Here is a 25,999-nt window from a genome sequence, read left to right on the forward strand (position 1 = left end):
AATATTAAAACTGTTCATAATATTTAAACCACCACATACATTACCGTGGATGGGCTCTGAGCGCCGCTCTTGATACATCACTGACCTACTGTCAAAATAAGCAGTGCAGTGGTCCACCCCTTTATTCCCATTCAGTTTTTTGCTGCTTAGAGAGAAGACGATGTGGCCTGTGAGGATTTAAAGAGCAGCATTTATCGTGGACATTTCTGCTGAAAACAGAGTTACTATTCAATTCATGGATTTATTCACATCAGTTTTGCATTGAAAGGGATTTCTGCGTCTGTTCCTCTGGATTTATGATGGCTTGTTTGTGGATACCCGCGCGCAGAGGCCGATGGCAAGCACTGTTTGTGACTCTTTGTCTGTTCGAGCTGAGCTCAGTAGCTGGACAGGCTCGGTACTCCGTACCGGAAGAGCAGGCAGAAGGCTCTTTTGTTGGAAACATCGCTAGAGATTTAGGTTTGGATGTGACGAGGCTCATATCAGGTAAAGCTCGTATTATTACCAAAGGAAGCCGACAGTACGTTGATTTAAACCGAGATAAAGGCAGCCTTGTTATTAAAGAACGAATCGACCGAGAAGAGCTGTGTGGAAAGACGACGCCCTGTAGCTTCAGTTTCGAGCTCATTTTAGAAAACCCAATCCAGCTTTACCGTGTAACAGTGGAGGTTATAGATATAAATGATAACAGTCCGTCGTTTCCAAAGGAAGATATCAATTTAAAAATTGTAGAAAATGCTGCAGCGGGCACACGCTTCTCTTTGGTTAGTGCTGACGACCCGGATGTTGGAATAAATGACATTCAAAAATACATACTTAAACCCTCGGTTCACTTCAAATTGGAAGTGCAGATCCAGCCTGATGGAGTACAATTCATCGAAATGGTTTTACAAACCCCGTTAGACCGGGAGAAAGAGGAGACTCACCATCTCGTGCTGATTGCTTCAGATGGAGGGGAGCCACACAGATCAGGGACAGTGCGCATTCACATCACTGTGCTGGATGCTAACGATAATGCGCCAGTGTGCAGCCAGCCTGTTTATAAAGCAGAAGTCAATGAAAACTCTCCTACAGGAACAGTGGTTACCTCTGTGAGTGCAACTGATTCAGATAAAGGAGTCAATGGTGAAGTAACTTATTCCATCCCTCATCTCGCCAAAGAAGCGAAAAAGCTTTTTGACGTAAATATTAAAACAGGAGAAATTAAAGTTGCAGGCAATCTGGATTTTGAAAAATCTAAGACTTATCAATTAAACGTTCAGGCTAGTGACCACGGTGGATATTCAGATACGTGCAAAGTTGTTATTCAAATTATTGATGAGAATGACAACGTTCCTACAATTCAGCTGATGTCATTTTCTAACTCTATATCTGAGGATTCTCCTCCAGGTACAACTATAGCTGTTATTAATGTTGATGATGAAGACTCTGATGGTAACGGTGTTGTAAAGTGCTCAATAAACTCTGATATACCTTTCAAAATGGAGTCTTCATTAACAGGATATTATACTTTAGTAACTGAAGACTACTTAGACAGAGAAAGTATTCCGGAATATAATATCACCATCACCGTCTCTGACCAAGGCTCCCCGCCTCTGACCAGCAGTAAAAACATAAATATAAAAGTTTCTGATGTGAATGACAGCCCGCCCATATTTGATCAATCAGAATACAGTAAGACTTTACCGGAGAATAACTCTCCGGGGTTTTCTGTTTTTACTCTGAGTGCTAGTGATGCAGACTGGGGTCAAAACGCTCGTGTGTCTTACTTTCTGGAGGAGAAAGAGATTAATGGGGCAGCTGTGACTTCGTTAGTCTCAGTCAATTCAGAAAATGGGGTCATTCATGCAGTGAGGTCCTTTGATTATGAGCAGATCAAGTGGTTTGAATTTAACATAACTGCTCGCGATGCTGGATCCCCTCCTCTGAGTTCAGTGACCACAGTTAAAATACTGATCCAGGACCAGAACGACAACCCCCCTCAGATCCTGTACCCAGTCCAGACTGGTGGCTCTCTGGTGGCTGAGATGGTGCCTCGATCAGCAGATGTGGGCTACCTGGTCACTAAAGTGGTGGCTGTTGATGTGGACTCTGGACAGAATGCCTGGCTCTCCTATAAACTGCAGAAAGCCACAGACAGGGCGCTGTTTGAAGTGGGCTTACAGAATGGAGAAATAAGGACTATCCGCCAGGTGACTGATAAAGATGCTGTGAAACAAAGACTGACTGTTATAGTGGAGGACAACGGGCAGCCCTCTCGTTCAGCTACAGTCATTGTTAACGTGGTGGTGGCTGACAGCTTCCCGGAAGTGCTGTCTGAGTTCACTGACTTTACACAGGACAAGGAGTACAATGACAACCTGACTTTTTACTTAGTGCTGGCTCTGGCTGTAGTGTCTTTCCTCTTCATCATGTGTTTAGTGGTTATTATATCAGTGAAGATCTACAGGTGGAGACAGTCTCGCATCATGTTTCACTCCAATCTCCCTGTGATTCCATATTATCCTCCACGTTACTCAGACACTTTGGGGACAGGGACTCTCCAACACGTGTACAACTATGAGGTGTGCAGGACGACTGACTCCAGAAAGAGTGACTGTAAGTTTGGCACAGCCCGGAGTCAGAACGTGCTGATAATGGACCCCAGTTCTACAGGGACGATGCAGCGGATACAGAGTGAAAAGAGCATCCTGGATGAACCGGACTCTCCTCTAGAGGTTAGACTGATTTAATACCGTTTCAGTGTCTAATGTATTATTTAAATGTCATTAATTGCACTATTTTCCCTTTGAGTAACAAACAAATGCTCGTACCACGTTATTTGCAATGTTGCCCTCAGTGACCGACAATTTGGGATTCACATGATTATTCCCCAAAATAAATGGCCCTATACATTACATCTTCAACCCATGTCCTTGAAGGAAACGATGTGTTAGGTTCTGGTTATATTTGTTTTATAATAGCAATAATAATAATACAATTTCCATAATCAGCAGTAACATTAGTAGCCTCGTTGTAGTATTATTGGTAGTCGAGGGATAAACTCTCAAGAAGAATTATTGCAATGAAAAATTGTATTGATAGTTTCTAGATATGTCATCCCTGAGGCATCTCATATTTGAAAACAGCTTGAGCAGTCTTGGAACTTTTCCATAATTTGAAGGTGGTTTGTGTCAGCACTGCGGACAGCGACATACACAGTTCACCCGCATGTTTATCCTCTGTCAGTGGCTGTTTCCACATTTTTATCGTCGGTCTTGTTGTTTGTTCTTCGTGTTATTGTTCAGTTATCATTATTTAGAGAAATCATTTTCCCTTTTGATCTTTCATTTAGATTTTAGATTTACCCCAATCTCTGAAACATAGATGTTTCATGATAGACACGATGTCCATCCTTTATTTTGCATCCTTCTTCTTCAAATATATTATTGAACTACCATAAACGGTGCACATGATGCATTCTCATGATATGTGTTTGTTGTCGTTGGTTAAATCAAAGATGCTGTATAACTAAAGTAGACCCATTGTAGTTCGATTTCCGGATGCAGTGCAGTGTGTTCTCCTGAGCTGAATTTTAGTCGGTGTTCTGCAGTTTTCCAGTATGGACTCTTAGGGCCGCTGTTGACCAGAGGGTTGGTGGTTACAGCACGTTGTATCAGCACCTCCCATGTAACAGCGTCACAGTACAAAGAGATCACGACGGACAAACACGGAGGATTCCGTTTTGGAGATATTCTTTTGAAATATAAAAGGAGAGATTTTTGTTTGCAAGCCGTTTGCTTTAAATGATTTGGATATGCTGCTTTTCTTTTGAGATTTGACATTGGAATCTGAGAGTCTCTGTTTTTTGTATGGATATAAGCAACACTGTGGAACAAAACGGATAGAACAATGAATCGGCAAGTACTGCTGTTTATTTCTGTCCTTTCCCTCGAATATGTTTTCGGGCAGGTCAGCTACTCCATTCCGGAGGAAATGGCAAAAAGCTTTTTAGTGGGCAATATAGCGCAAGATTTGGGTTTGGATAAAAAGCGTTTGATATCAGGCAAAGCTAAGATCTATACGAGGAATAGCGATGAGTACATCGAGCTGAACACAGAAAGAGGAGTCCTTCTCGTGAAACAGAGAATCGACAGAGAGGTGCTGTGTACAGAGACCGCACTTTGCGCTTTACATTTTCAGATTATTTTGGAAAATCCTATGGAGTTTTACAGTGTTACTGTACAGATAACAGATATCAATGATAACGCACCAACCTTTGAAAAAAACGAAATGACATTTAAAATAAGTGAGTCCGCGGTGATCGGGGCAAAATTCGTGCTTGAACGAGCTGTTGATCTTGATGTTGGAAATAATGGTGTTCAAAGATACGAATTAAAACCAACGGATAATTTTGCTCTGAAAATCCACAATAACGCAGATGGGAATAAAAACGTCGAGATGGTGCTACAGAAGCCTTTAGACAGAGAGAAACTAGAGCAGATATCTCTTGTGTTAACGGCTGTGGACGGAGGAGAGCCGCAGATGTCAGGAACAATGCTGATTATTATTACAGTTTTAGATGCTAATGATAATGCCCCCGTTTTTACACAGCCCACATACAAGTCTGCAGTAACTGAAAACTCACCTAAAGGCACAGTTGTTGCCACTGTCACAGCTTCAGATGCAGATCAGGGTTCTAATGGAAGAATCATTTATTCAATCACAAATACGTTGGAAAATGTAAGGAAGGTATTTGAGGTGAATGAGCAAAACGGCGAAGTTTCATTGATCGGAAATATTGACTTTGAAAAGTCAAGACACTTTCAAATGAATTTACTTGCTAGTGACGAGGGAGGACTCACAGATTCTTGCAAATTAATTGTTGATGTGCAAGATGTAAATGACAACAAGCCTGAAATTAACATAATGTCGAAGTCAAATGTGATATCAGAGGATGCCGAACTCAATACAGTCGTTACAATGATAAATATTGAGGACTTAGACTCGGGAGAAAACGGAAACGTTCGATGCTTAATCGGCGAAAATGTGCCATTCACTTTAAAAACATCAAACAACAATTTTTATAGTTTAGTGACAGATAGTGAACTGGACAGAGAGAGATCCTCTGAGTATAATATAACAGTGACGTGCTCTGATGAGGGAGTGCCCTCCCTCTCCAGCAGCGTCACTCTCACCTTACAGATCTCTGATGTGAATGATAACGCGCCTGTCTTTGAGAGCAGCTCATATGAGGCCTACATTGTAGAAAACAACACACCAGGCCTCTCTATATTCACAGTTAGAGCCAGAGACGCTGACTGGAACCAGAATGCCCGTGTTTCTTACATCCTGGAGGACTCCTCTGTTAACGGAGTGCCAGTCTCCTCATATGTGTCCATTAGTGCTGATAGTGGAGTCATCCATGCAGTGCACTCTTTTGACTACGAGCAGATCAAAGACTTCCACTTCCGGGTCAAAGTGCAGGATGGAGGCTCTCCTCCTCTGAGTAGCAATGTGACTGTGAAAATACTGATCCAGGACCAGAACGACAACCCTCCTCAGGTCCTGTACCCAGTCCAGACTGGTGGCTCTCTGGTGGCTGAGATGGTGCCTCGTTCAGCAGATGTGGGCTACCTGGTCACTAAAGTGGTGGCTGTTGATGTGGACTCTGGACAGAATGCCTGGCTCTCCTATAAACTGCAGAAAGCCACAGACAGGGCGCTGTTTGAAGTGGGCTTACAGAATGGAGAAATAAGGACTATCCGCCAGGTGACTGATAAAGATGCTGTGAAACAAAGACTGACTGTTATAGTGGAGGACAACGGGCAGCCCTCTCGTTCAGCTACAGTCATTGTTAACGTGGTGGTGGCGGACAGCTTCCCGGAAGTGCTGTCTGAGTTCACTGACTTTACACAGGACAAGGAGTACAATGACAACCTGACTTTTTACTTAGTGCTGGCTCTGGCTGTAGTGTGCTTCCTCTTCATCACGTGTTTAGTGGTTATTATATCAGTGAAGATCTACAGGTGGAGACAGTCTCGCATCATGTTTCACTCCAATCTCCCTGTGATTCCATATTATCCTCCACGTTACTCAGACACTTTGGGGACAGGGACTCTCCAACACGTGTACAACTACGAGGTGTGCAGGACGACTGACTCCAGAAAGAGTGACTGTAAGTTCGGCACAGCCCGGAGTCAGAACGTGCTGATAATGGACCCCAGTTCTACAGGGACTATGCAGCGGATACAGAGTGAAAAGAGCATCCTGGATGAACCAGACTCTCCTCTAGAGGTTAGAAACTGTACCTATCACAATAATTCCCCTTTTAAGAACTTCACAATCATTTTATTGCATGCATTGCATTTACTTGGTTGCTCTCAGTAGCATCTCAAAAGAGAAAGTTATTCAAAGCCTGAGAGATTAAGTTATTACCACATGTTTACTCAGCACCATGGACAGTGAGACTTAACGCTGACAACAGTAGAGTACCCATGTGCTGATTTTCGTTTCGCCTATACCTCCTATTCCTGAAGACTATTCTTCAAACACACTAATTTGATCATTTTTCGTTCAGATATGTGACAATATCACTTTAGGACATTATTATCAAACAATATATATTGAAGAATATCATTATGCCAAGTAAATGGCCAGGTTATTTTCAGATTTTACATTCTCTTGATCATCAGTGTAACTGCATTTGTTTCATATCACTTGTTGTAATTTGTATTTTCAACTCAGAGGGTCGCTATTGGCAAGCGTGTTGTGAATTAGAGCTTATATTTTTCTGTCTGTCCTGCCCATTCGTGTATATTGCACGGGAGTCATAACCGGAGAAAGACGGAGCACACAGTCTGCGCTTATAGGGAGCCCTGAGAGGATTTACATCTCTGGATGCTTTGTTTTTCCTACTAAAGTTGGAGTGTGGACGGTTTTTCTTGATTTCTACTTTGGCATTGACTGAATCGGGATGTATTTGTTTTAACGGTGCAGGAAACGATTCCAGGCAGAACAATGAGACGGCAAGTACTGTTGTTTCTCTCGCTGCTATGCCTCAGCTACGTGATCGGGCAGGTCAGTTATTCCATCCCCGAAGAAATGTCGAAAGGCTCTGTTGTTGGTAACATAGCCCAGGATTTAGGTTTAGATCTTAAAAAGCTGAAATCAGGTAAAGCCCGTGTCAATACAGGAGGCAGCGTAGAATACATCGGGCTGAATAAAGAAAAGGGAGTCCTTCTCATTCAGGAGAGAATAGACAGAGAGGCTTTGTGCGGAGAGACGACGCCTTGTGCTTTACATTTCCAGTTAATTCTGGAAAATCCAATGGAAATGTTTCGTGTAACAGTGGAGATCACCGACATAAATGATAATACCCCCAGTTTTACAAATGCAGAAAAACGATTTGAAATTAGCGAGTCTGCTGTTATAGGATCGAAATTCATTTTGGAAAAAGCAATTGATTCTGATATCGGGATAAATGGCTTACAGCGATACTCACTTACTCCTACCGATAACTTCATATTAAAACTACAAAATCAAGCAGACGGTAGTAAGAAAGTCGAGATAGTTCTACAGAAGCCTCTAGATAGAGAAAAGCAGGAATACATTTCACTTTTGTTAACTGCTATAGATGGAGGAGAGCCGCAGATGTCAGGGACAATGCAGATATTTGTAAATGTATTAGATGCAAATGACAACGCACCTACATTCGCTAAACCTCTGTATAGAGCAAAAATACAAGAACATTCTCCCAAAGGCACCAGCGTAACGACTGTAAGTGCTTCAGATAAAGACATTGGTGTGAATGGAGAAATATCATATCTTATATCCACCAGCAAACGTGTTTTATCTGAACTTTTTAAGATAAATATAAAAACCGGTGAAATTATCCTTATCGGTGACTTAGATTATGAAAAGGCGAAGATGTATCAAATGGATATTGAAGTTGTAGACAGCGGAGGACTCTCTGATTCCACTAAAGTTGTTGTAGATGTTATTGATATAAATGATAATAGTCCTTACATTAACGTGCTTTCCAAATCCGAGACTGTGTTAGAGGACTCACCTCCTAACACTGTTATAGCTATGTTAATTGTAAATGATCCAGATTCAGAGAATAATGGAGAGGTAGAGTGTAATATAGATGGTAACATTCCCTTCAAAATACAATCTACATTAAATGGATTTTATACTTTAGTTTCAGAGGTCGCATTAGACAGAGAGATAGCTTCTCAGTATAATATAACAGTGACCTGCTCAGATGAGGGAGTGCCCTCCCTCTCCAGCAGCGTCACTCTCACCTTACAGATCTCTGATGTGAATGATAACGCGCCTGTCTTTGAGAGCAGCTCATATGAGGCCTACATTGTAGAAAACAACACACCAGGCCTCTCTATATTCACAGTGAGAGCCAGAGACGCTGACTGGAACCAGAATGCCCGTGTTTCTTACATCCTGGAGGACTCCTCTGTTAACGGAGTGCCAGTCTCCTCATATGTGTCCATTAGTGCTGATAGTGGAGTCATCCATGCAGTGCGCTCTTTTGACTACGAGCAGATCAAAGACTTCCACTTCCGGGTCAAAGTGCAGGATGGAGGTTCTCCTCCTCTGTGTAGCAATGTGACTGTGAAAATACTGATCCAGGACCAGAACGACAATCCTCCTCAGGTCCTGTACCCAGTCCAGACTGGTGGCTCTCTGGTGGCTGAGATGGTGCCTCGATCAGCAGATGTGGGCTACTTGGTCACTAAAGTGGTGGCTGTTGATGTGGACTCTGGACAGAATGCCTGGCTCTCCTATAAACTGCAGAAAGCCACAGACAGGGCGCTGTTTGAAGTGGGCTTACAGAATGGAGAAATAAAGACTATCCGCCAGGTGACTGATAAAGATGCTGTGAAACAAAGACTGACTGTTATAGTGGAGGACAACGGGCAGCCCTCTCGTTCAGCTACAGTCATTGTTAACGTGGTGGTGGCTGACAGCTTCCCGGAAGTGCTGTCTGAGTTCACTGACTTTACACAGGACAAGGAGTACAATGACAACCTGACTTTTTACTTAGTGCTGGCTCTGGCTGTAGTGTCCTTCCTCTTCATCACCTGTTTAGTGGTTATTATATCAGTGAAGATCTACAGGTGGAGACAGTCTCGCATCATGTGTCACTCCAATCTCCCTGTGATTCCTTATTATCCTCCACGTTACTCAGACACTTTGGGGACAGGGACTCTCCAACACGTGTACAACTACGAGGTGTGCAGGACGACTGACTCCAGAAAAAGTGACTGTAAGTTTGGAAGAGCCGGTAGTCAGAACGTGCTGATAATGGACCCCAGTTCTACAGGGACGATGCAGCGGATACAGAGTGAAAAGAGCATCCTGGATGAACCAGACTCTCCTCTAGAGGTTAGAAACTGTACCTATCATAATAATTCCCCTTTTAAAAACTGCACAATCATTTTATTGCATGCCTTGCATTTGCTTGGTTGCTCTCAGTAGCATCTCAAAAGAGAAAGTTCATTAAAGCCTGAGAGGTTCAGTTATTACATTTGTACTCAGCACCATGGACAGTGAGACTTAACGCTGACCACAATAGAGTACCTATGTGCTGCTTTTTTGTTTCGTCTTGCTTCATACCTCCTATTCCTGAAGACTATTCTTCAAACACACTAATTTGATAATTTCTCGTTCAGATATGTGCCAATATCACTTCAGGACATTATTACCAAACAATATATATTGGAAAATATCATTATGCCAAGTAAATGGCCAGGTTATTTTCAGATTTTACATTCTCTTGATCATCAGATCAGTGTAACTCTGCATTACACTGGTGTTGTTTCATATCACTTGTTGTAATTTGTATTTTCAACTCAGAGGGTCGCTATTGGCAAGCGTGTTGCGAATTAGATGTTATATTTTCTGTCTGTCCTGCCCATTCGTGTATATTACACGGGAGTCATAACCGGAGAAAGACGGAGCACACAGTCTGCGCTTATAGGGAGCCCTGAGAGGATTTACATCTCTGGATGCTTTGTTTTTCCTACTAAAGTTGGAGTGTGGACGGTTTTTCTTGATTTCTACTTTGGCATTTACTGAATTGGGATGTATTTGTTTTAACGGTGCAGGAAACGATTCCAGGCAGAACAATGAGACGGCAAGTACTGTTGTTTCTCTCGCTGCTATGCCTCAGCTACGTGATCGGGCAGGTCAGTTATTCCATCCCCGAAGAAATGTCGAAAGGCTCTGTTGTTGGTAACATAGCCCAGGATTTAGGTTTAGATCTTCAAAGGCTGAAATCAGGAAAAGCTCGTGTCCATACAGGAGGCAGCGTAGAATACATCGGGCTGAAGAAAGAAAGGGGAGTCCTTCTCATTCAGGAGAGAATAGACAGAGAGGCTTTGTGCGGAGAGACGACGCCTTGTGCTTTACATTTCCAGTTAATTCTGGAAAATCCAATGGAAATGTTTCGTGTAACAGTGGAGATCACCGACATAAATGATAATACCCCCAGTTTTACAAATGCAGAAAAACGATTTGAAATTAGCGAGTCTGCTGTAATAGGATCGAAATTCATTTTGGAAAAAGCAATTGATTCCGATATCGGGATGAATGGCTTACAGCGATACTCACTTACTCCTTCTGATAATTTTGTATTAAAACCTGGAATTCAGGCAGGGGGAAGTAAAAAGGTCGAGATGGTTTTACAGAAGCCTCTAGATAGAGAAAAGCAGGAATACATTTCACTTTTGTTAACCGCTATAGATGGAGGAGATCCGCAGATGTCAGGGACAATGCAGATATTTGTAAATGTACTAGATGCGAATGACAACGCACCTACATTTGCTAAGCCGCTGTATAGAGCAAAAATACAAGAACATTCTCCCAAAGGCACCAGCGTAACGACTGTTAGTGCTTCAGATAAAGACATCGACTCAAACGGAGAAGTGTCATATTTGATATCTACTAGTGAACGCATTTTATCTGAACTATTTAAAATGGATTCAAAAACAGGAGAAATTGTCCTAATCGGAAACATTGATTATGAAAAGGCGAAAATATATGAAATGGATGTTGAGGTTGTAGACAGCGGAGGACTCTCTGATTCCACAAAAGTTATTGTAGATGTTATTGATATAAATGATAATAATCCCTTCATTACCATGCTTTCTAAATCAGAGACCGTATTAGAGGACTCACCTCCTAACACTGTTATAGCTATGTTAAGTGTAAATGATCCAGATTCAGAGAATAATGGAGAGGTAGAGTGTAATATAGATGGTAGCATTCCCTTCAAAATTCTATCTACGTTAAATGGCTTTTACACTTTAGTTACAGAGGTCACATTAGACAGAGAGATAGCTTCTCAGTATAATATAACAGTGACCTGCTCTGATGAGGGAGTGCCCTCCCTCTCCAGCAGCGTCACTCTCACCTTACAGATCTCTGATGTGAATGATAACGCTCCTGTCTTTGAGAGCAGCTCATATGAGGCCTACATTGTAGAAAACAACACACCAGGCCTCTCTATATTCACAGTGAGAGCCAGAGACGCTGACTGGAACCAGAATGCCCGTGTTTCTTACATCCTGGAGGACTCCTCTGTTAACGGAGTGCAAGTCTCCTCTTATGTGTCTGTTAGTGCTGATAGTGGAGTCATCCATGCAGTGCGCTCTTTTGACTACGAGCAGATCAAAGACTTCCACTTCCGGGTTAAAGCTCAGGATGGAGGCTCTCCTCCACTCGGTAGCAATGTGACTGTGAAAATACTGATCCGGGACCAGAACGACAACCCTCCTCAGGTCCTGTACCCAGTCCAGACTGGTGGCTCTCTGGTGGCTGAGATGGTGCCTCGTTCAGCAGATGTGGGCTATCTGGTCACTAAAGTGGTGGCTGTTGATGTGGACTCTGGACAGAATGCCTGGCTCTCCTATAAACTGCAGAAAGCCACAGACAGGGCGCTGTTTGAAGTGGGCTTACAGAATGGAGAAATAAGGACTATCCGCCAGGTGACTGATAAAGATGCTGTGAAACAAAGACTGACTGTTATAGTGGAGGACAACGGGCAGCCCTCTCGTTCAGCTACAGTCATTGTTAACGTGGTGGTGGCGGACAGCTTCCCGGAAGTGCTGTCTGAGTTCACTGACTTTATACAGGACAAGGAGTACAATGACAACCTGACTTTTTACTTAGTGCTGGCTCTGGCTGTAGTGTCCTTCCTCTTCATCACATGTTTAGTGGTTATTATATCAGTGAAGATCTACAGGTGGAGACAGTCTCGCATCATGTGTCACTCCAATCTCCCTGTGATTCCATATTATCCTCCACGTTACTCAGACACTTTGGGGACAGGGACTCTCCAACACGTGTACAACTATGAGGTGTGCAGGACGACTGACTCCAGAAAGAGTGACTGTAAGTTTGGCACAGCCCGGAGTCAGAACGTGCTGATAATGGACCCCAGTTCTACAGGGACGATGCAGCGGATACAGAGTGAAAAGAGCATCCTGGATGAACCAGACTCTCCTCTAGAGGTTAGTTATGTGGGGTTATTTCAGTTGTAAGCTTTTCAAACGATTTATGTGGCTGAAACATTTGTTACCAGGCGCAATGCATCAGTATTTTGCAATCAGAACCATGGACTGTGGCACTGGTCGCGCCCTGGGCTTTTTTTTCTATGTATTGTTGTGTGAATTTCCTTAATGTGCTTGCCAATATCTATCTATTTATCTATCTTTCTATTTATCTACATCTATCTATCGTATTATGCAAACCATAACTTTTAATGAATTAGTATTTAACTATTTAATTTGTTACTTGGTATTTATAACTATTTGAATGGAACTCTTTGTACATAAGCGAACATATTGTATTGATATTTCCTTTCCACTTCATGGTTTTTTAACCAATGTATGAAGTATGCCCTTCATTATATGGAATTGCATTTTTTTAATCAACTATTTGTTTGGTTATCTCTCCTTGTACATATCGAAATGGTTTGTGCTCGAGTACAGTTTATTTTTTCCGGGCACATTCTGTAGTTCATCACTCTGTACTCTTAGGGCCGCTGTAGGCCAGTGTGTTGAGTTGTCATGGTATATTTGTAAAGAAACCTCCCCATTACGATGATATCACATAGAGAAGGACAGACACAGGGTTACAACGTCGGTGGACATTTAACCGAGTGGAGAAGCTCTTTTTACCGATGAAGACGAACATGGATTTACCCATTTTACTCTGTTTTTAAAACTGTGAAGGACCATAGATATCCTTGCATCGCGCAACATAACTCGTTTTATTGCATTTTGCGAGGAAAATGTCGGGCAGAATAATGAGACTGCAAGTACTGTTGTTTTCTTTGGTCTTTCATCTCAGTTCAGTGCTCGGCCAGGTCAGCTACTCCATCTCCGAGGAAATGCCGAGTGGCTCTTTAGTCGGTGCTATTGCTCAGGATTTGGGATTAGATGTAAAACGACTGAAATCCGGTCAAGCTCGCGTTTTTACAGGAGACAGTGCGGGATACATCGAGTTGAACAAAGACCGAGGAGTCCTTATTATCAAAGACAGGGTCGACAGAGAGACGATATGCAGACAGACTACGCCTTGTGCTTTGCATTTTCAGATAATTTTGGAGAACCCCATGGAGTTCTACAGTATCACAGTCGAAATTGCAGACATAAATGATAATCCTCCCACCTTTGAAAAAAATGAAGTCAGTTTTAAAATTAGCGAATCTGCTGTAATTGGATCAAAGTTTGTATTAGACAGAGCAATTGATCCTGATGTTGGCAAAAATGGTCTTCAGAAATACGAACTTAAACCCACCGATAATTTTGTACTAAAACGTGAAAGTCAAGCTGATGGAACAGACAAAGTGGAAATGATTTTGCAGAAGCCCCTCGACAGAGAGAAGGACGAATTAATCTCTTTAGTTTTAACTGCGTTCGATGGAGGAGACCCGCAAATGTCAGGAACAATTCGGATTTTTATAACGGTATTAGATGTCAATGATAATGCTCCTATTTTTACACAGTCCACCTACACTGCCACTGTTTTTGAAAATGCTCCTGAAGGGACAGTTGTCACCGGGGTTACTGCGTCAGATGCAGATCATGGGACAAATGGTAGAATAAGATATTCAATTGCAAACAGTTTACATCAAGCACATTCATTGTTTCAGATAAACGAAGACAGTGGTGAAATTAGATTGACTGGAAATATTGATTATGAAAATGCACGGAATTACCATATTAATATACGTGCAAGTGATGATGGTGGACTTACAGATTCGTGTAAAGTCATAGTTGAAGTGGTGGATATAAACGACAATAAACCAACAATTAATATAATGTCAAAATCAAACGTGATATCAGAAAACTCAAAACCGAGCACAGTTGTAGCGATGATGAACGTCCAAGACCCAGATTCCAATGAAAACGGTAAAGTTAGCTGTTTTATCAACGATAATACCCCTCTGACTATAATGTTGACATCAAACAATTTCTATAGTTTAATGACAGATAGTGATCTGGATAGGGAGACAGCCTCTGAGTATAATATAACAGTGACCTGCTCTGATGAGGGAGTGCCCTCCCTCTCCAGCAGCATCACTCTCAGCTTACAGATCTCTGATGTGAATGATAATGCTCCTGTTTTTGAGAGCAGCTCATATGAGGCCTACATTGTAGAAAACAACACACCAGGCATCTCTGTATTCACAGTGAGAGCCAGAGATGCTGACTGGAACCAGAATGCCCGTGTTTCTTACATCCTGGAGGACTCCTCTGTTAATGGAGTGCCAGTCTCCTCATATGTGTCCGTTAGTGCTGATAGTGGAGTCATCCATGCAGTGTGCTCTTTTGACTACGAGCAGATCAAAGACTTCCACTTCCGGGTCAAAGCACAGGATGGAGGCTCTCCTCCACTGAGTAGCAATGTGACTGTGAAAATACTGATCCAGGACCAGAACGACAACCCTCCTCAGGTCCTGTACCCAGTCCAGACTGGTGGCTCTCTGGTGGCTGAGATGGTGCCTCGTTCAGCAGATGTGGGCTATCTGGTCACTAAAGTGGTGGCTGTTGATGTGGACTCTGGACAGAATGCCTGGCTCTCCTATAAACTGCAGAAAGCCACAGACAGGGCGCTGTTTGAAGTGGGCTTACAGAATGGAGAAATAAGGACTATCCGCCAGGTGACTGATAAAGATGCTGTGAAACAAAGACTGTCTGTTATAGTGGAGGACAACGGGCAGCCCTCTCGTTCAGCTACAGTCATTGTTAACGTGGTGGTGGCTGACAGCTTCCCGGAAGTGCTGTCTGAGTTCACTGACTTTACACAGGACAAGGAGTACAATGACAATCCTGACTTTTTACTTAGTGCTGGCTCTGGCTGTAGTGTCCTTCCTCTTCATCACGTGTTTAGTGGTTATTATATCAGTGAAGATCTACAGGTGGAGACAGTCTCGCATCATGTTTCACTCCAATCTCCCTGTGATTCCTTATTATCCTCCACGTTACTCAGACACTTTGGGGACAGGGACTCTCCAACACGTGTACAATTACGAGGTGTGCAGGACGACTGACTCCAGAAAGAGTGACTGTAAATTTGGCAGAGCTGGTAGTCAGAACGTGCTGATAATGGACCCCAGTTCTACAGGGACGATGCAGCGGATACAGAGTGAAAAGAGCATCCTGGATGAACCAGACTCTCCTCTAGAGGTTGGTAATTTAGGGTTATTTTAGTTACAATATTTTCACATGTTCTATGTCACTGAAACATTTGTTGTCAGGCGCAATGCATCAGTATTTTGCAATCAGCACCATGGACAGGGGAACTAATCGCACCCTAGCCTTTTTTCCTGTTTATTGTCGTGTGAATTTCCTTATTGCGTTTCCAATAGTGAGTATTTTTTTCATCTATGTATGGGGGTCATTTAGAGGACTGTCAAGCTTATAAAAAACGTTTCAATTTATATAATCTAAACATAATCTGTTCGATCATTTAGTGACTTCTGTATATTGCTTTTGTCTATTACGTATTGGTTTTAGTACAGGTGACAGAGAACTACAGCCACTATAAATTATTTGTTTACATGCTACTTCTATGCGTTGCTATTCATGGTATTCATTAAAATATTACAAGATACTACTACTAATTGTAGGGGTTCTTCTTAACACTTAATTAGCTAAATCTGCAATTAAACACTTATATTACAGACTGGCCAACTTTCTAATGAGATTAGCAAAATACGTTTATTCTGCTAGATCTACACGTGTCCTTTTAATAATTCTAACACTAGTAATTCTAATGTAAATTGTACTTTTAATCACGTGTGTTTTATTTTTTCAAACTCATCTACGTTATCATCCCCTTTACCAACGCTTGCTGTTTGGTGTATTGAACAGAAAGGGCCGCTATTGGCCAGAGTGTGGCAGTCTTAGCTAGGGCTGGCAACTGTACCTCCCCCTTAAATTGTGACATGGTAGACAATAAAACGGGCACGAAGCGCCATGTCTTCGTTTCAATAAATAACTGCTCACGGACATGGAAAGCTGTTAGCTTAGTTGATCACTTGCTTTGATATATTGTCGGGAATTCTAGCAGTATCCGTACGGATTACATTTTTTTTCTAAACAAGATTGGAATACAACGACACAAAATGAGACGGCAAGTACTGTTGTTCATGTTGGTCCTCTCTCTCGCCCCGGTCTTTGGGCAGGTCAGCTACTCCATTCCTGAGGAAATGGAGAAAGGTTCATTAGTCTGTAATTTAGCTCAGGATTTAGGTTTAGAGTTTAAAAGACTCAAGTCAGGAAGAGCTCGTATTCATTCGGGAGACAGTGCAGAATATTTCGAGTTGAACAGAGAGAGGGGTGTCCTCCTTATCAAAGAGAGAATGGACAGAGAAACGCTGTGCGGAGAAACGACGCCCTGTGCTTTACATTTACAGATGATTTTAGAAAATCCGATGGAATTGTTTCGCATTACAATAGAAATCACAGATATAAACGATAATGCTCCCAGCTTTGCGTCGAGCGAGAAGCGTTTTGAAATCAGTGAGTCTGTAGTTATTGGGTCTAAATTTGTACTGGAGAAAGCCATCGATGCTGACATTGGTACAAATGATCTGCAAAACTATTCGCTTAATCCAACAAACAACTTTGCTTTGAAAATAGAGGATCAAGCGGACGGAAGTAAAAAGGTAGAAATGGTTTTACAGAAGCCTCTAGATCGAGAGCACCAGGATCAGATATCGCTGTTATTAACTGCACTAGATGGCGGACAGCCGCGTATGTCAGGTACAATGCAGATAACTGTCAACGTGTTGGATGCAAATGACAATGCGCCGGTTTTCACTAAGCCCATATACAAGGCAACAATAACCGAGAATTCCCCGAGAGGAACTAGTGTTATAACTGTTAGTGCGTCTGACAAAGATGGAGGCTCTAATGGAGAAATAACATATGCAATTTCAAATAGCAAGCGTCGACTATCTGACCTATTTCAGATCAATGGAAAAACAGGTGATGTCGTCTTGATAGGTGAAATAGATTATGAAAAAGCGAAACTCTTTCAAATAGATATTGAGGCGATAGATAATGGAGGACTCTCTGACTCCAGTAAGATCCTAATTGATATCACTGATGTCAATGACAACAGTCCTCAGTTAAAAATACTATCTAAATCAGACACCTTTTTAGAAGACTCCCCTGAGAATACTGTGATTGCTATGCTAAGCGTGAATGACCCTGACTCTGAAAGGAATGGAGAGGTCAAATGTAAAATTAATGACGACATCCCTTTTAAAATACAAAGTACAATGAATGGATTTTATAGTTTACTTACAGAGGTAGCTTTAGACAGAGAGATATCTTCTCAGTATAATATAACAGTGACCTGCTCCGATGATGGAGTGCCCTCCCTCTCCAGCAGCGTCACTCTCACCTTACAGATCTCTGATGTGAATGATAACGCTCCTGTCTTTGAGAGCAGCTCATATGAGGCCTACATTGTAGAAAACAACACACCAGGCCTCTCTATATTCACAGTGAGAGCCAGAGACGCTGACTGGAACCAGAATGCCCGTGTTTCTTACATCCTGGAGGACTCCTCTGTTAACGGAGTGTCAGTCTCCTCTTATGTGTCCGTTAGTGCTGATAGTGGAGTCATCCATGCAGTGCGCTCTTTTGACTACGAGCAGATCAAAGACTTCCACTTCCGAGTCAAAGCTCAGGATGGAGGCTCTCCTCCACTCAGTAGCAACGTGACTGTGAAAATACTGATCCGGGACCAGAACGACAACCCCCCTCAGGTCCTGTACCCAGTCCAGACTGGTGGCTCTCTGGTGGCTGAGATGGTGCCTCGTTCAGCAGATGTGGGCTATCTGGTCACTAAAGTGGTGGCTGTTGATGTGGACTCTGGACAGAATGCCTGGCTCTCCTATAAACTGCAGAAAGCCACAGACAGGGCGCTGTTTGAAGTGGGCTCACAGAATGGAGAAATAAGGACTATCCGCCAGGTGACTGATAAAGATGCTGTGAAACAAAGACTGACTGTTATAGTGGAGGACAACGGGCAGCCCTCTCGTTCAGCTACAGTCATTGTTAACGTGGTGGTGGCAGACAGCTTCCCGGAGGTGCTGTCTGAGTTCACTGACTTTACACAGGACAAGGAGTACAATGACAACCTGACTTTTTACTTAGTGCTGGCTCTGGCTGTAGTGTCCTTCCTCTTCATCACGTGTTTAGTGGTTATTATATCAGTAAAGATCTACAGGTGGAGACAATCTCGCCTCCTGTGTCACTCCAATCTCCCTGTGATTCCATATTATCCTCCACGTTACTCAGACACTTTGGGGACAGGGACTCTCCAACACGTGTACAACTACGAGGTGTGCAGGACGACTGACTCCAGAAAGAGTGACTGTAAGTTCGGCGGAGCAGGTAGTCAGAACGTGCTGATAATGGACCCCAGTTCTACAGGGACGATGCAGCGGATACAGAGTGAAAAGAGCATCCTGGATGAACCTGACTCTCCTCTAGAGGTTAGAAAGTAACAATTCGTATAATCAAAGTCATACTTGGATATAAGTTCACGATTCATCCATATCATTTACAGCCCATGCAATTTCAGCATGCCTTACAGCGAATTTTATTTCTCTCTTCTATATTTCTGCTTTCCAAAAAGTATTTTCTCCTTTGTTGACACAGGTGATTTCCTTTATTTATAGCCAATATTTATTGTTCTTCTTTCGGTGTAATCCTGTGCTGTTTTTGTAGCAGCGTTCTAATTTAATCTAATCAAAGCTGTTTTCTGTGTGCTGTGTTTTAAAGGGGACATAGTAACAACAGACCCAACAGTATCTTTTACTTAATTTATCTCTTGTAGTTTCGTCTTGTGAACTCAGTGGGCCGCTGTTGACTAGCGTCTTGGCGTTTAAAATGTGTATGTCTACAGGAGGAACTCCCCTGTCCGCACACAAGAGAGGATGATTAGGAAGAATTTACGCAGAGTCGAAGGTGGAAGTAACACGATGCACGGAATATCACATTGGAATTATAGCGTCGTCAGCTGTTGATTAGACAGATCCTTTTGCCTACTTTATTTGCCTCGGTAACGCTGATTGCGAAAGGGAAGAGAACACGTTAGTTTGGTTGGACGGATGAGCCTGACGGAACAATGAGACCGCAAGTACTGTTGTTTTTCTCCGTGCTCTGTCTCAGTTCAGTGCTCGGCCAGGTCAGCTACTCCATTCCGGAGGAAATGGCCAAAGGATCTTTGGTCGGTAACATAGTTCAGGATTTAGGTTTGGGTGTTAAACGATTACAAACGGGTAAAGCTCGAATCCACACGGGAGACAGCACAGAATATATTCATCTTAACAAGGAAAAGGGACTACTTGTCATTAAAGAGAAAATAGACCGCGAGGCTCTCTGTGGTCAGACAACGCCTTGTGCTTTGCATTTTCAGATCGCCTTAGAAAACCCAATAGAAATATTCCAGATCACTGTCGAAATCACAGATATTAATGACAATGCTCCCGTTTTCGAAAAGGAAGAGAGGACGTTTGAAATAAGCGAGTCTGCTATTATCGGCTCTAAATTCATGCTAGAGAAAGCAATAGACCCTGATATAGGACTGAACGGTCTTCAGAGCTACACACTGAAGCCCAATGATCATTTTGTGCTTAAATTACATAGTCAGTCTGATGGCGGTAAAAAGGTGGAAATGATTTTACAGAAACCCTTGGATAGAGAAAAACAAGAGTTTGCATCATTATTGTTAACGGCTGTAGATGGAGGAGAGCCGCAGAGATCTGGCACGATGCTCATTCAAATAACTGTGTTAGATGCTAATGATAACGCTCCTGTGTTTACACAAAACATTTACAAAGCAAGTGTGAAAGAAAACGCTGTGACGGGAACACTTATAACAAAAGTGAGTGCCTCAGATGTAGACAAAGGCTCGAATGGGGAGGTTAGCTACGTAATAGGAAATAGCATGAGGAGCATTTCCAAATTATTTCACGTTACTGAAGATGGTCACTTAATATTAAATGGGCTTATTGACTATGAAAAAGCCAAAAAATATGAAATTGATATAGAGGCAGTTGACCGAGGAGGTTTATCTGATTCAAGCAAAGTAGTTATTGATGTAGGTGACATTAATGACAATAGCCCAGTTATTAATATTATTTCATCATCAAATTCAATAGAAGAAGATTCACGTCCAAACACAGTGGTTGCTGCAATGAGTGTAAATGATCCTGATTCTGAAGAAAACGGGAAGGTCCGATGTGTAATTGATAAAAACATACCCTTTACAATTACACCTACGTCCAGTAATTTTTATAGCATTGTGACAGACAGTGAATTAGACAGAGAGAGATTCTCTGAATATAATATAACATTGACCTGCTCGGATGAGGGAGTGCCCTCCCTCTCCAGCAGCGTCACTCTCACCTTACAGATCTCTGATGTGAATGATAACGCGCCTGTCTTTGAGAGCAGCTCATATGAGGCCTACATTGTAGAAAACAACACACCAGGCCTCTCTATATTCACAGTGAGAGCCAGAGACGCTGACTGGAACCAGAATGCCCGTGTTTCTTACATCCTGGAGGACTCCTCTGTTAACGGAGTGCCAGTCTCCTCTTATGTGTCTGTTAGTGCTGATAGTGGAGTCATCCATGCAGTGCGCTCTTTTGACTACGAGCAGATCAAAGACTTCCACTTCCGGATCAAAGCTCAGGATGGAGGCTCTCCTCCACTTAGTAGCAATGTGACTGTGAAAATACTGATCCAGGACCAGAACGACAACCCCCCTCAGGTCCTGTACCCAGTCCAGACTGGTGGCTCTCTGGTGGCTGAGATGGTGCCTCGATCAGCAGATGTGGGCTATCTGGTCACTAAAGTGGTGGCTGTTGATGTGGACTCTGGACAGAATGCCTGGCTCTCCTATAAACTGCAGAAAGCCACAGACAGGGCGCTGTTTGAAGTGGGCTTACAGAATGGAGAAATAAGGACTATCCGACAGGTGACTGATAAAGATGCTGTGAAACAAAGACTGACTGTTATAGTGGAAGACAACGGGCAGCCCTCTCGTTCAGCTACAGTCATTCTTAATGTGGTGGTGGCGGACAGCTTCCCGGAAGTGCTGTCTGAGTTCACTGACTATACACAGGACAAGGAGTACAATGACAACCTGACTTTTTACTTAGTGCTGGCTCTGGCTGTAGTGTCCTTCCTCTTCATCACGTGTTTAGTGGTTATTATATCAGTGAAGATCTACAGGTGGAGACAGTCTCGCATCATGTTTCACTCCAATCTCCCTGTGATTCCTTATTATCCACCACGTTACTCAGACACTTTGGGGACAGGGACTCTCCAACACGTGTACAACTACGAGGTGTGCAGGACGACTGACTCCAGAAAGAGTGACTGTAAGTTCGGCGGAGCAGGTAGTCAGAACGTGCTGATAATGGACCCCAGTTCTACAGGGACGATGCAGCGGATACAGAGTGAAAAGAGCATCCTGGATGAACCAGACTCTCCTCTAGAGGTTAGAAATGTGTAACACTAATTACCACTCCCTTATTGTTAATACTAAATGTTCGAATCAAATATGCCAGCATTTTGACCCATCTGTTTGGAACTTTATGTTTCAGCACCTCGGACAGCACCATGGAGCATTTGTATGGAACTATATCAGGGTCATACGTTTTGATCATTCAAAAAAATACAATTCATTTGAAAGTTCAAGTTTTTATCCTGAACTTTGAAAAATACAATGATGTATTCAAACTAAAAATAAGTATTTGAAATAATTGTTCAGGTTAAATATTATTTTGATTCAGTTCAGCAATTCTTTTTGAATAAAATATTTATTTTCTTATTTTACTTTTATACATATTTTGATATTTGAATCCTTATTTGTTTTAGTTGCAGATTTTACGCTTTCAGATTCAAAACAACTATTTTTTTTAGTTTCAAATCTTGTTTTTTTAGGTTTTTAGGTTTTTTTTAGGTATTTGTTTTCACTTTCAGATCTTTTTTTTTCGCTTTCAAACTTGAATCCTGATATTGCTTGGGGGGCGGGGCTTACCAAAGAGTAGGTTGGCATCTTTAGTGACAGCCCTCGCTCTGTCATGTTGCCTTCATGGATGTTAGGTAGGCCTATAGCGCGAGAAATATAACTCAATACATACATTTGAAAACATGTTGTTTAGTGTGACAGAAAATGGTTAGTTGTCCCCATACTATGACTGTCGACATATTTGAACATGTTTTATTTACACATTTAGATTGTAGTTGAATCAATAGATTATTTAACTATGGCTATAATATAACAATTGTATTCAAGTTATTTCCCCAGCTTTCCATCTCTCCCCTCTCACAACACATGGTGTGCAGTTTTGTTATTTGAACTCAATGGGCCGCTGTTGCCTAGTCTGTTGCAGTTGTAGTATATTTAAAGCAGTACCGCCTTTTCATTTCGATGTGTAGAGAGAGAGGGCAGTCGCAGATCGCAGTGTCTTCGGTAGGGGAGCCGTTAAACACGGCTTAGAAAAAATACTTAATATTTCCGCTTCAAATTTGAGGACTGGTTTTGCTTCATATTTTTATTTGAATGCTCGTTCACCTTTCTGACGGATTTACGAGTTTGTTCTTCCTTTTTCTGAGATAATTTTAAACAATGAGACGGCAAGTACTGTTGTTTATTACGATCCTCTCTCTTGGTTCAGTCTTCGGGCAGGTCAGCTACTCTGTACCGGAGGAGATGGCGAAAGGCTCTTTGGTTGGTAATATAGCTCTGGATTTGGGTTTGGACTCTAAACGCTTGAGGTTGGGCAACGCTCGTGTTTATTCTGGTGATAGCAGAGAATACATGGAGCTGAACAGCGAGAGAGGAGTCCTCCTTATTAAAGAGAAAATAGACAGAGAGGCGTTGTGCGGTGATACGACACCATGTGCTGTGCATTTCCAAATTGTCTTAGAGAATCCTATGGAATTTTACAGTGTAACAGTTGAAATTACTGATATTAACGATAATGCACCAACCTTTGAAAAAAACGAAATCATATTCATAATCAGTGAATCTGCGGTCGTCGGTGCAAAATTCGATCTAGAAAGAGCAGTTGATTTGGATGTAGGTATAAATAGTCTTCAAAGCTACGTACTTAAGCCAAGCGATAATTTTCTACTCAAACTGCACAACCAAGCCGATGGTACAAAGAATGTTGAGATGGTCTTACAAAAACCTCTAGACAGAGAGAAAAATGAGTTCATTTCTTTGGCTCTGACGGCTGTAGACGGAGGAGAACCACAGATGTCAGGGACAATGCAGATTATCATCACAGTGTTAGATGCCAATGACAATGCACCTGTTTTTACGCACCCAATTTACAAAGGCACTATAGCTGAAAATGCTGCGAAAGGCACGATAGTGACCACGGTCAGTGCGTCAGATGCTGATCATGGATTAAATGGAAAAATAACGTATTCTATCACAAACACTTTAGATGACGTCAGACATATGTTTGATATAAATGAGGACAGCGGTGAGGTTAAGTTGATTGGACTTTTGGATTATGAAAAGAAACGAACTTTCCAGATCAATGTACGGGGAAGAGATAACGGGGGTCTTAGTGATTCTTGTAAAGTGATAGTCGATGTAGTCGATATAAATGACAATGAGCCAACGATCAAAATCATGTCTAAATCAACTATTATATCAGAGAGTGCAAACCCCAAAACAGTCGTTACAATGATTAACATCCAAGACCCAGACTCAGGTGAAAATGGTAGAGTTCAGTGTTTCATAAATGAAAATATTCCTTTCGAATTGAAATTGACTTCAAATAATTTCTATAGTTTAGTGACAGATGGTGATTTAGACAGAGAGATAGCTTCTCAGTATAATATAACAGTGACCTGCTCCGATGATGGAGTGCCCTCCCTCTCCAGCAGCGTCACTCTCACCTTACAGATCTCTGATGTGAATGATAACGCTCCTGTCTTTGAGAGCAGCTCATATGAGGCCTACATTGTAGAAAACAACACACCAGGCCTCTCTATATTCACAGTGAGAGCCAGAGACGCTGACTGGAACCAGAATGCCCGTGTTTCTTACATCCTGGAGGACTCCTCTGTTAACGGAGTGTCAGTCTCCTCTTATGTGTCTGTTAGTGCTGATAGTGGAGTCATCCATGCAGTGCGCTCTTTTGACTACGAGCAGATCAAAGACTTCCACTTCCGGGTCAAAGCTCAGGACGGAGGCTCTCCTCCACTCAGTAGCAACGTGACTGTGAAAATACTGATCCAGGACCAGAACGACAACCCTCCTCAGGTCCTGTACCCAGTCCAGACTGGTGGCTCTCTGGTGGCTGAGATGGTGCCTCGTTCAGCAGATGTGGGCTATCTGGTCACTAAAGTGGTGGCTGTTGATGTGGACTCTGGACAGAATGCCTGGCTTTCCTATAAACTGCAGAAAGCCACAGACAGGGCGCTGTTTGAAGTGGGCTTACAGAATGGAGAAATAAGGACTATCCGCCAGGTGACTGATAAAGATGCTGTGAAACAAAGACTGATTGTTATAGTGGAGGACAACGGGCAGCCCTCTCGTTCAGCTACAGTCATTGTTAACGTGGTGGTGGCTGACAGCTTCCCGGAAGTGCTGTCTGAGTTCACTGACTTTACACAGGACAAGGAGTACAATGACAACCTGACTTTTTACTTAGTGCTGGCTCTGGCTGTAGTGTCCTTCCTCTTCATCACGTGTTTAGTGGTTATTATATCAGTGAAGATCTACAGGTGGAGACAATCTCGCCTCCTGTGTCACTCCAATCTCCCTGTGATTCCTTATTATCCACCACGTTACTCAGACACTTTGGGGACAGGGACTCTCCAACACGTGTACAATTACGAGGTGTGCAGGACGACTGACTCCAGAAAGAGTGACTGTAAGTTCGGCGGAGCAGGTAGTCAGAACGTGCTGATAATGGACCCCAGTTCTACAGGGACGATGCAGCGGATACAGAGTGAAAAGAGCATCCTGGATGAACCAGACTCTCCTCTAGAGGTTAGAAATGTGTAACACTAATTACCACTCCCTTATTGTTAATACTAAATGTTTGAATCAAATATGCCAGCATTTTGACCCATTTGTTTGGAACTTTATGTTTCAGCACCTCGGACAGCACCATGGAGCATTTGTATGGAGCTATATCAGGGTCATACGTTTTGATCATTCAAAAAAATACAATTTATTTGAAAGTTGAAGTTTTTATCCTGAACTTTTAAAAATACAATGATGTATTCAAACTAAAAATAAGTATTTGAAATAATTGTTCAGGTTAAATATTATTTTGATTCAGTTCAGCAATTCTTTTGAATAAAATATTTATTTTCTTATTTTACTTTATACATATTTTGATATTTGAATCCTTATATTTTTCAGTTGCAGATTTTACGTTTTCAGATTTAAAACAATTATTTTTTTACTTTCAAATCCTGTTTTTTAG

The 25,999-nt window shown here is 42.2% G+C and overlaps 6 protein-coding genes across 20 annotated transcripts in view; all 6 read left to right on the forward strand.

Moving 5' to 3' along the window:
* LOC117485400 (protocadherin gamma-C5-like) overlaps positions 1 to 25,999 on the forward strand; it is a 243,915-nt gene that overhangs the window by 156,248 nt on the left and 61,668 nt on the right. For 2 of the 15 annotated variants that reach the window (XM_034133938.1, XM_034133946.1), the window contains exon 1: positions 16,573 to 19,021. The exons of 11 other annotated variants lie outside the window; for them this stretch is intronic. In XM_034133938.1, coding sequence (XP_033989829.1) covers positions 16,637 to 19,021 — 2,385 coding nt within the window. In that variant the 5' untranslated portion in view covers positions 16,573 to 16,636. Of the gene's footprint in view, positions 1 to 10,010; positions 12,513 to 16,572; positions 19,022 to 25,999 lie in introns of those variants that run through there. 2 more of the 15 variants (XM_034133947.1, XM_034133952.1) reach the window with 2 other exon arrangements.
* On the forward strand, positions 282 to 2,732 carry LOC117485413 (protocadherin gamma-A10-like). Its single transcript, XM_034133970.1, has one exon. It carries the CDS (start codon positions 297 to 299, stop codon positions 2,730 to 2,732), a length of 2,436 nt encoding a protein of 811 aa, XP_033989861.1. The 5' UTR covers positions 282 to 296.
* LOC117485447 (protocadherin beta-16-like) lies at positions 3,886 to 6,567 on the forward strand. The gene is made up of 2 exons (XM_034134003.1): positions 3,886 to 6,286; positions 6,560 to 6,567. Exons 1-2 carry the CDS (start codon positions 3,892 to 3,894, stop codon positions 6,565 to 6,567), a joined length of 2,403 nt encoding a protein of 800 aa, XP_033989894.1. The 5' UTR covers positions 3,886 to 3,891.
* On the forward strand, positions 6,936 to 9,509 carry LOC117485448 (protocadherin beta-16-like). The gene is made up of 2 exons (XM_034134004.1): positions 6,936 to 9,394; positions 9,478 to 9,509. Exons 1-2 carry the CDS (start codon positions 7,000 to 7,002, stop codon positions 9,507 to 9,509), a joined length of 2,427 nt encoding a protein of 808 aa, XP_033989895.1. The 5' UTR covers positions 6,936 to 6,999.
* On the forward strand, positions 19,507 to 22,053 carry LOC117485412 (protocadherin beta-16-like). The gene has a single exon (XM_034133969.1). The coding sequence runs from the start codon at positions 19,657 to 19,659 to the stop codon at positions 22,051 to 22,053; it is 2,397 nt and encodes a 798-aa protein (XP_033989860.1). The 5' UTR covers positions 19,507 to 19,656.
* LOC117485410 (protocadherin beta-16-like) lies at positions 23,144 to 25,572 on the forward strand. The gene has a single exon (XM_034133967.1). The coding sequence runs from the start codon at positions 23,173 to 23,175 to the stop codon at positions 25,570 to 25,572; it is 2,400 nt and encodes a 799-aa protein (XP_033989858.1). The 5' UTR covers positions 23,144 to 23,172.

Source organism: Trematomus bernacchii, unplaced genomic scaffold (genome assembly GCF_902827165.1).
Source record: "Trematomus bernacchii unplaced genomic scaffold, fTreBer1.1, whole genome shotgun sequence".
Lineage (NCBI taxonomy): Eukaryota > Metazoa > Chordata > Actinopteri > Perciformes > Nototheniidae > Trematomus > Trematomus bernacchii.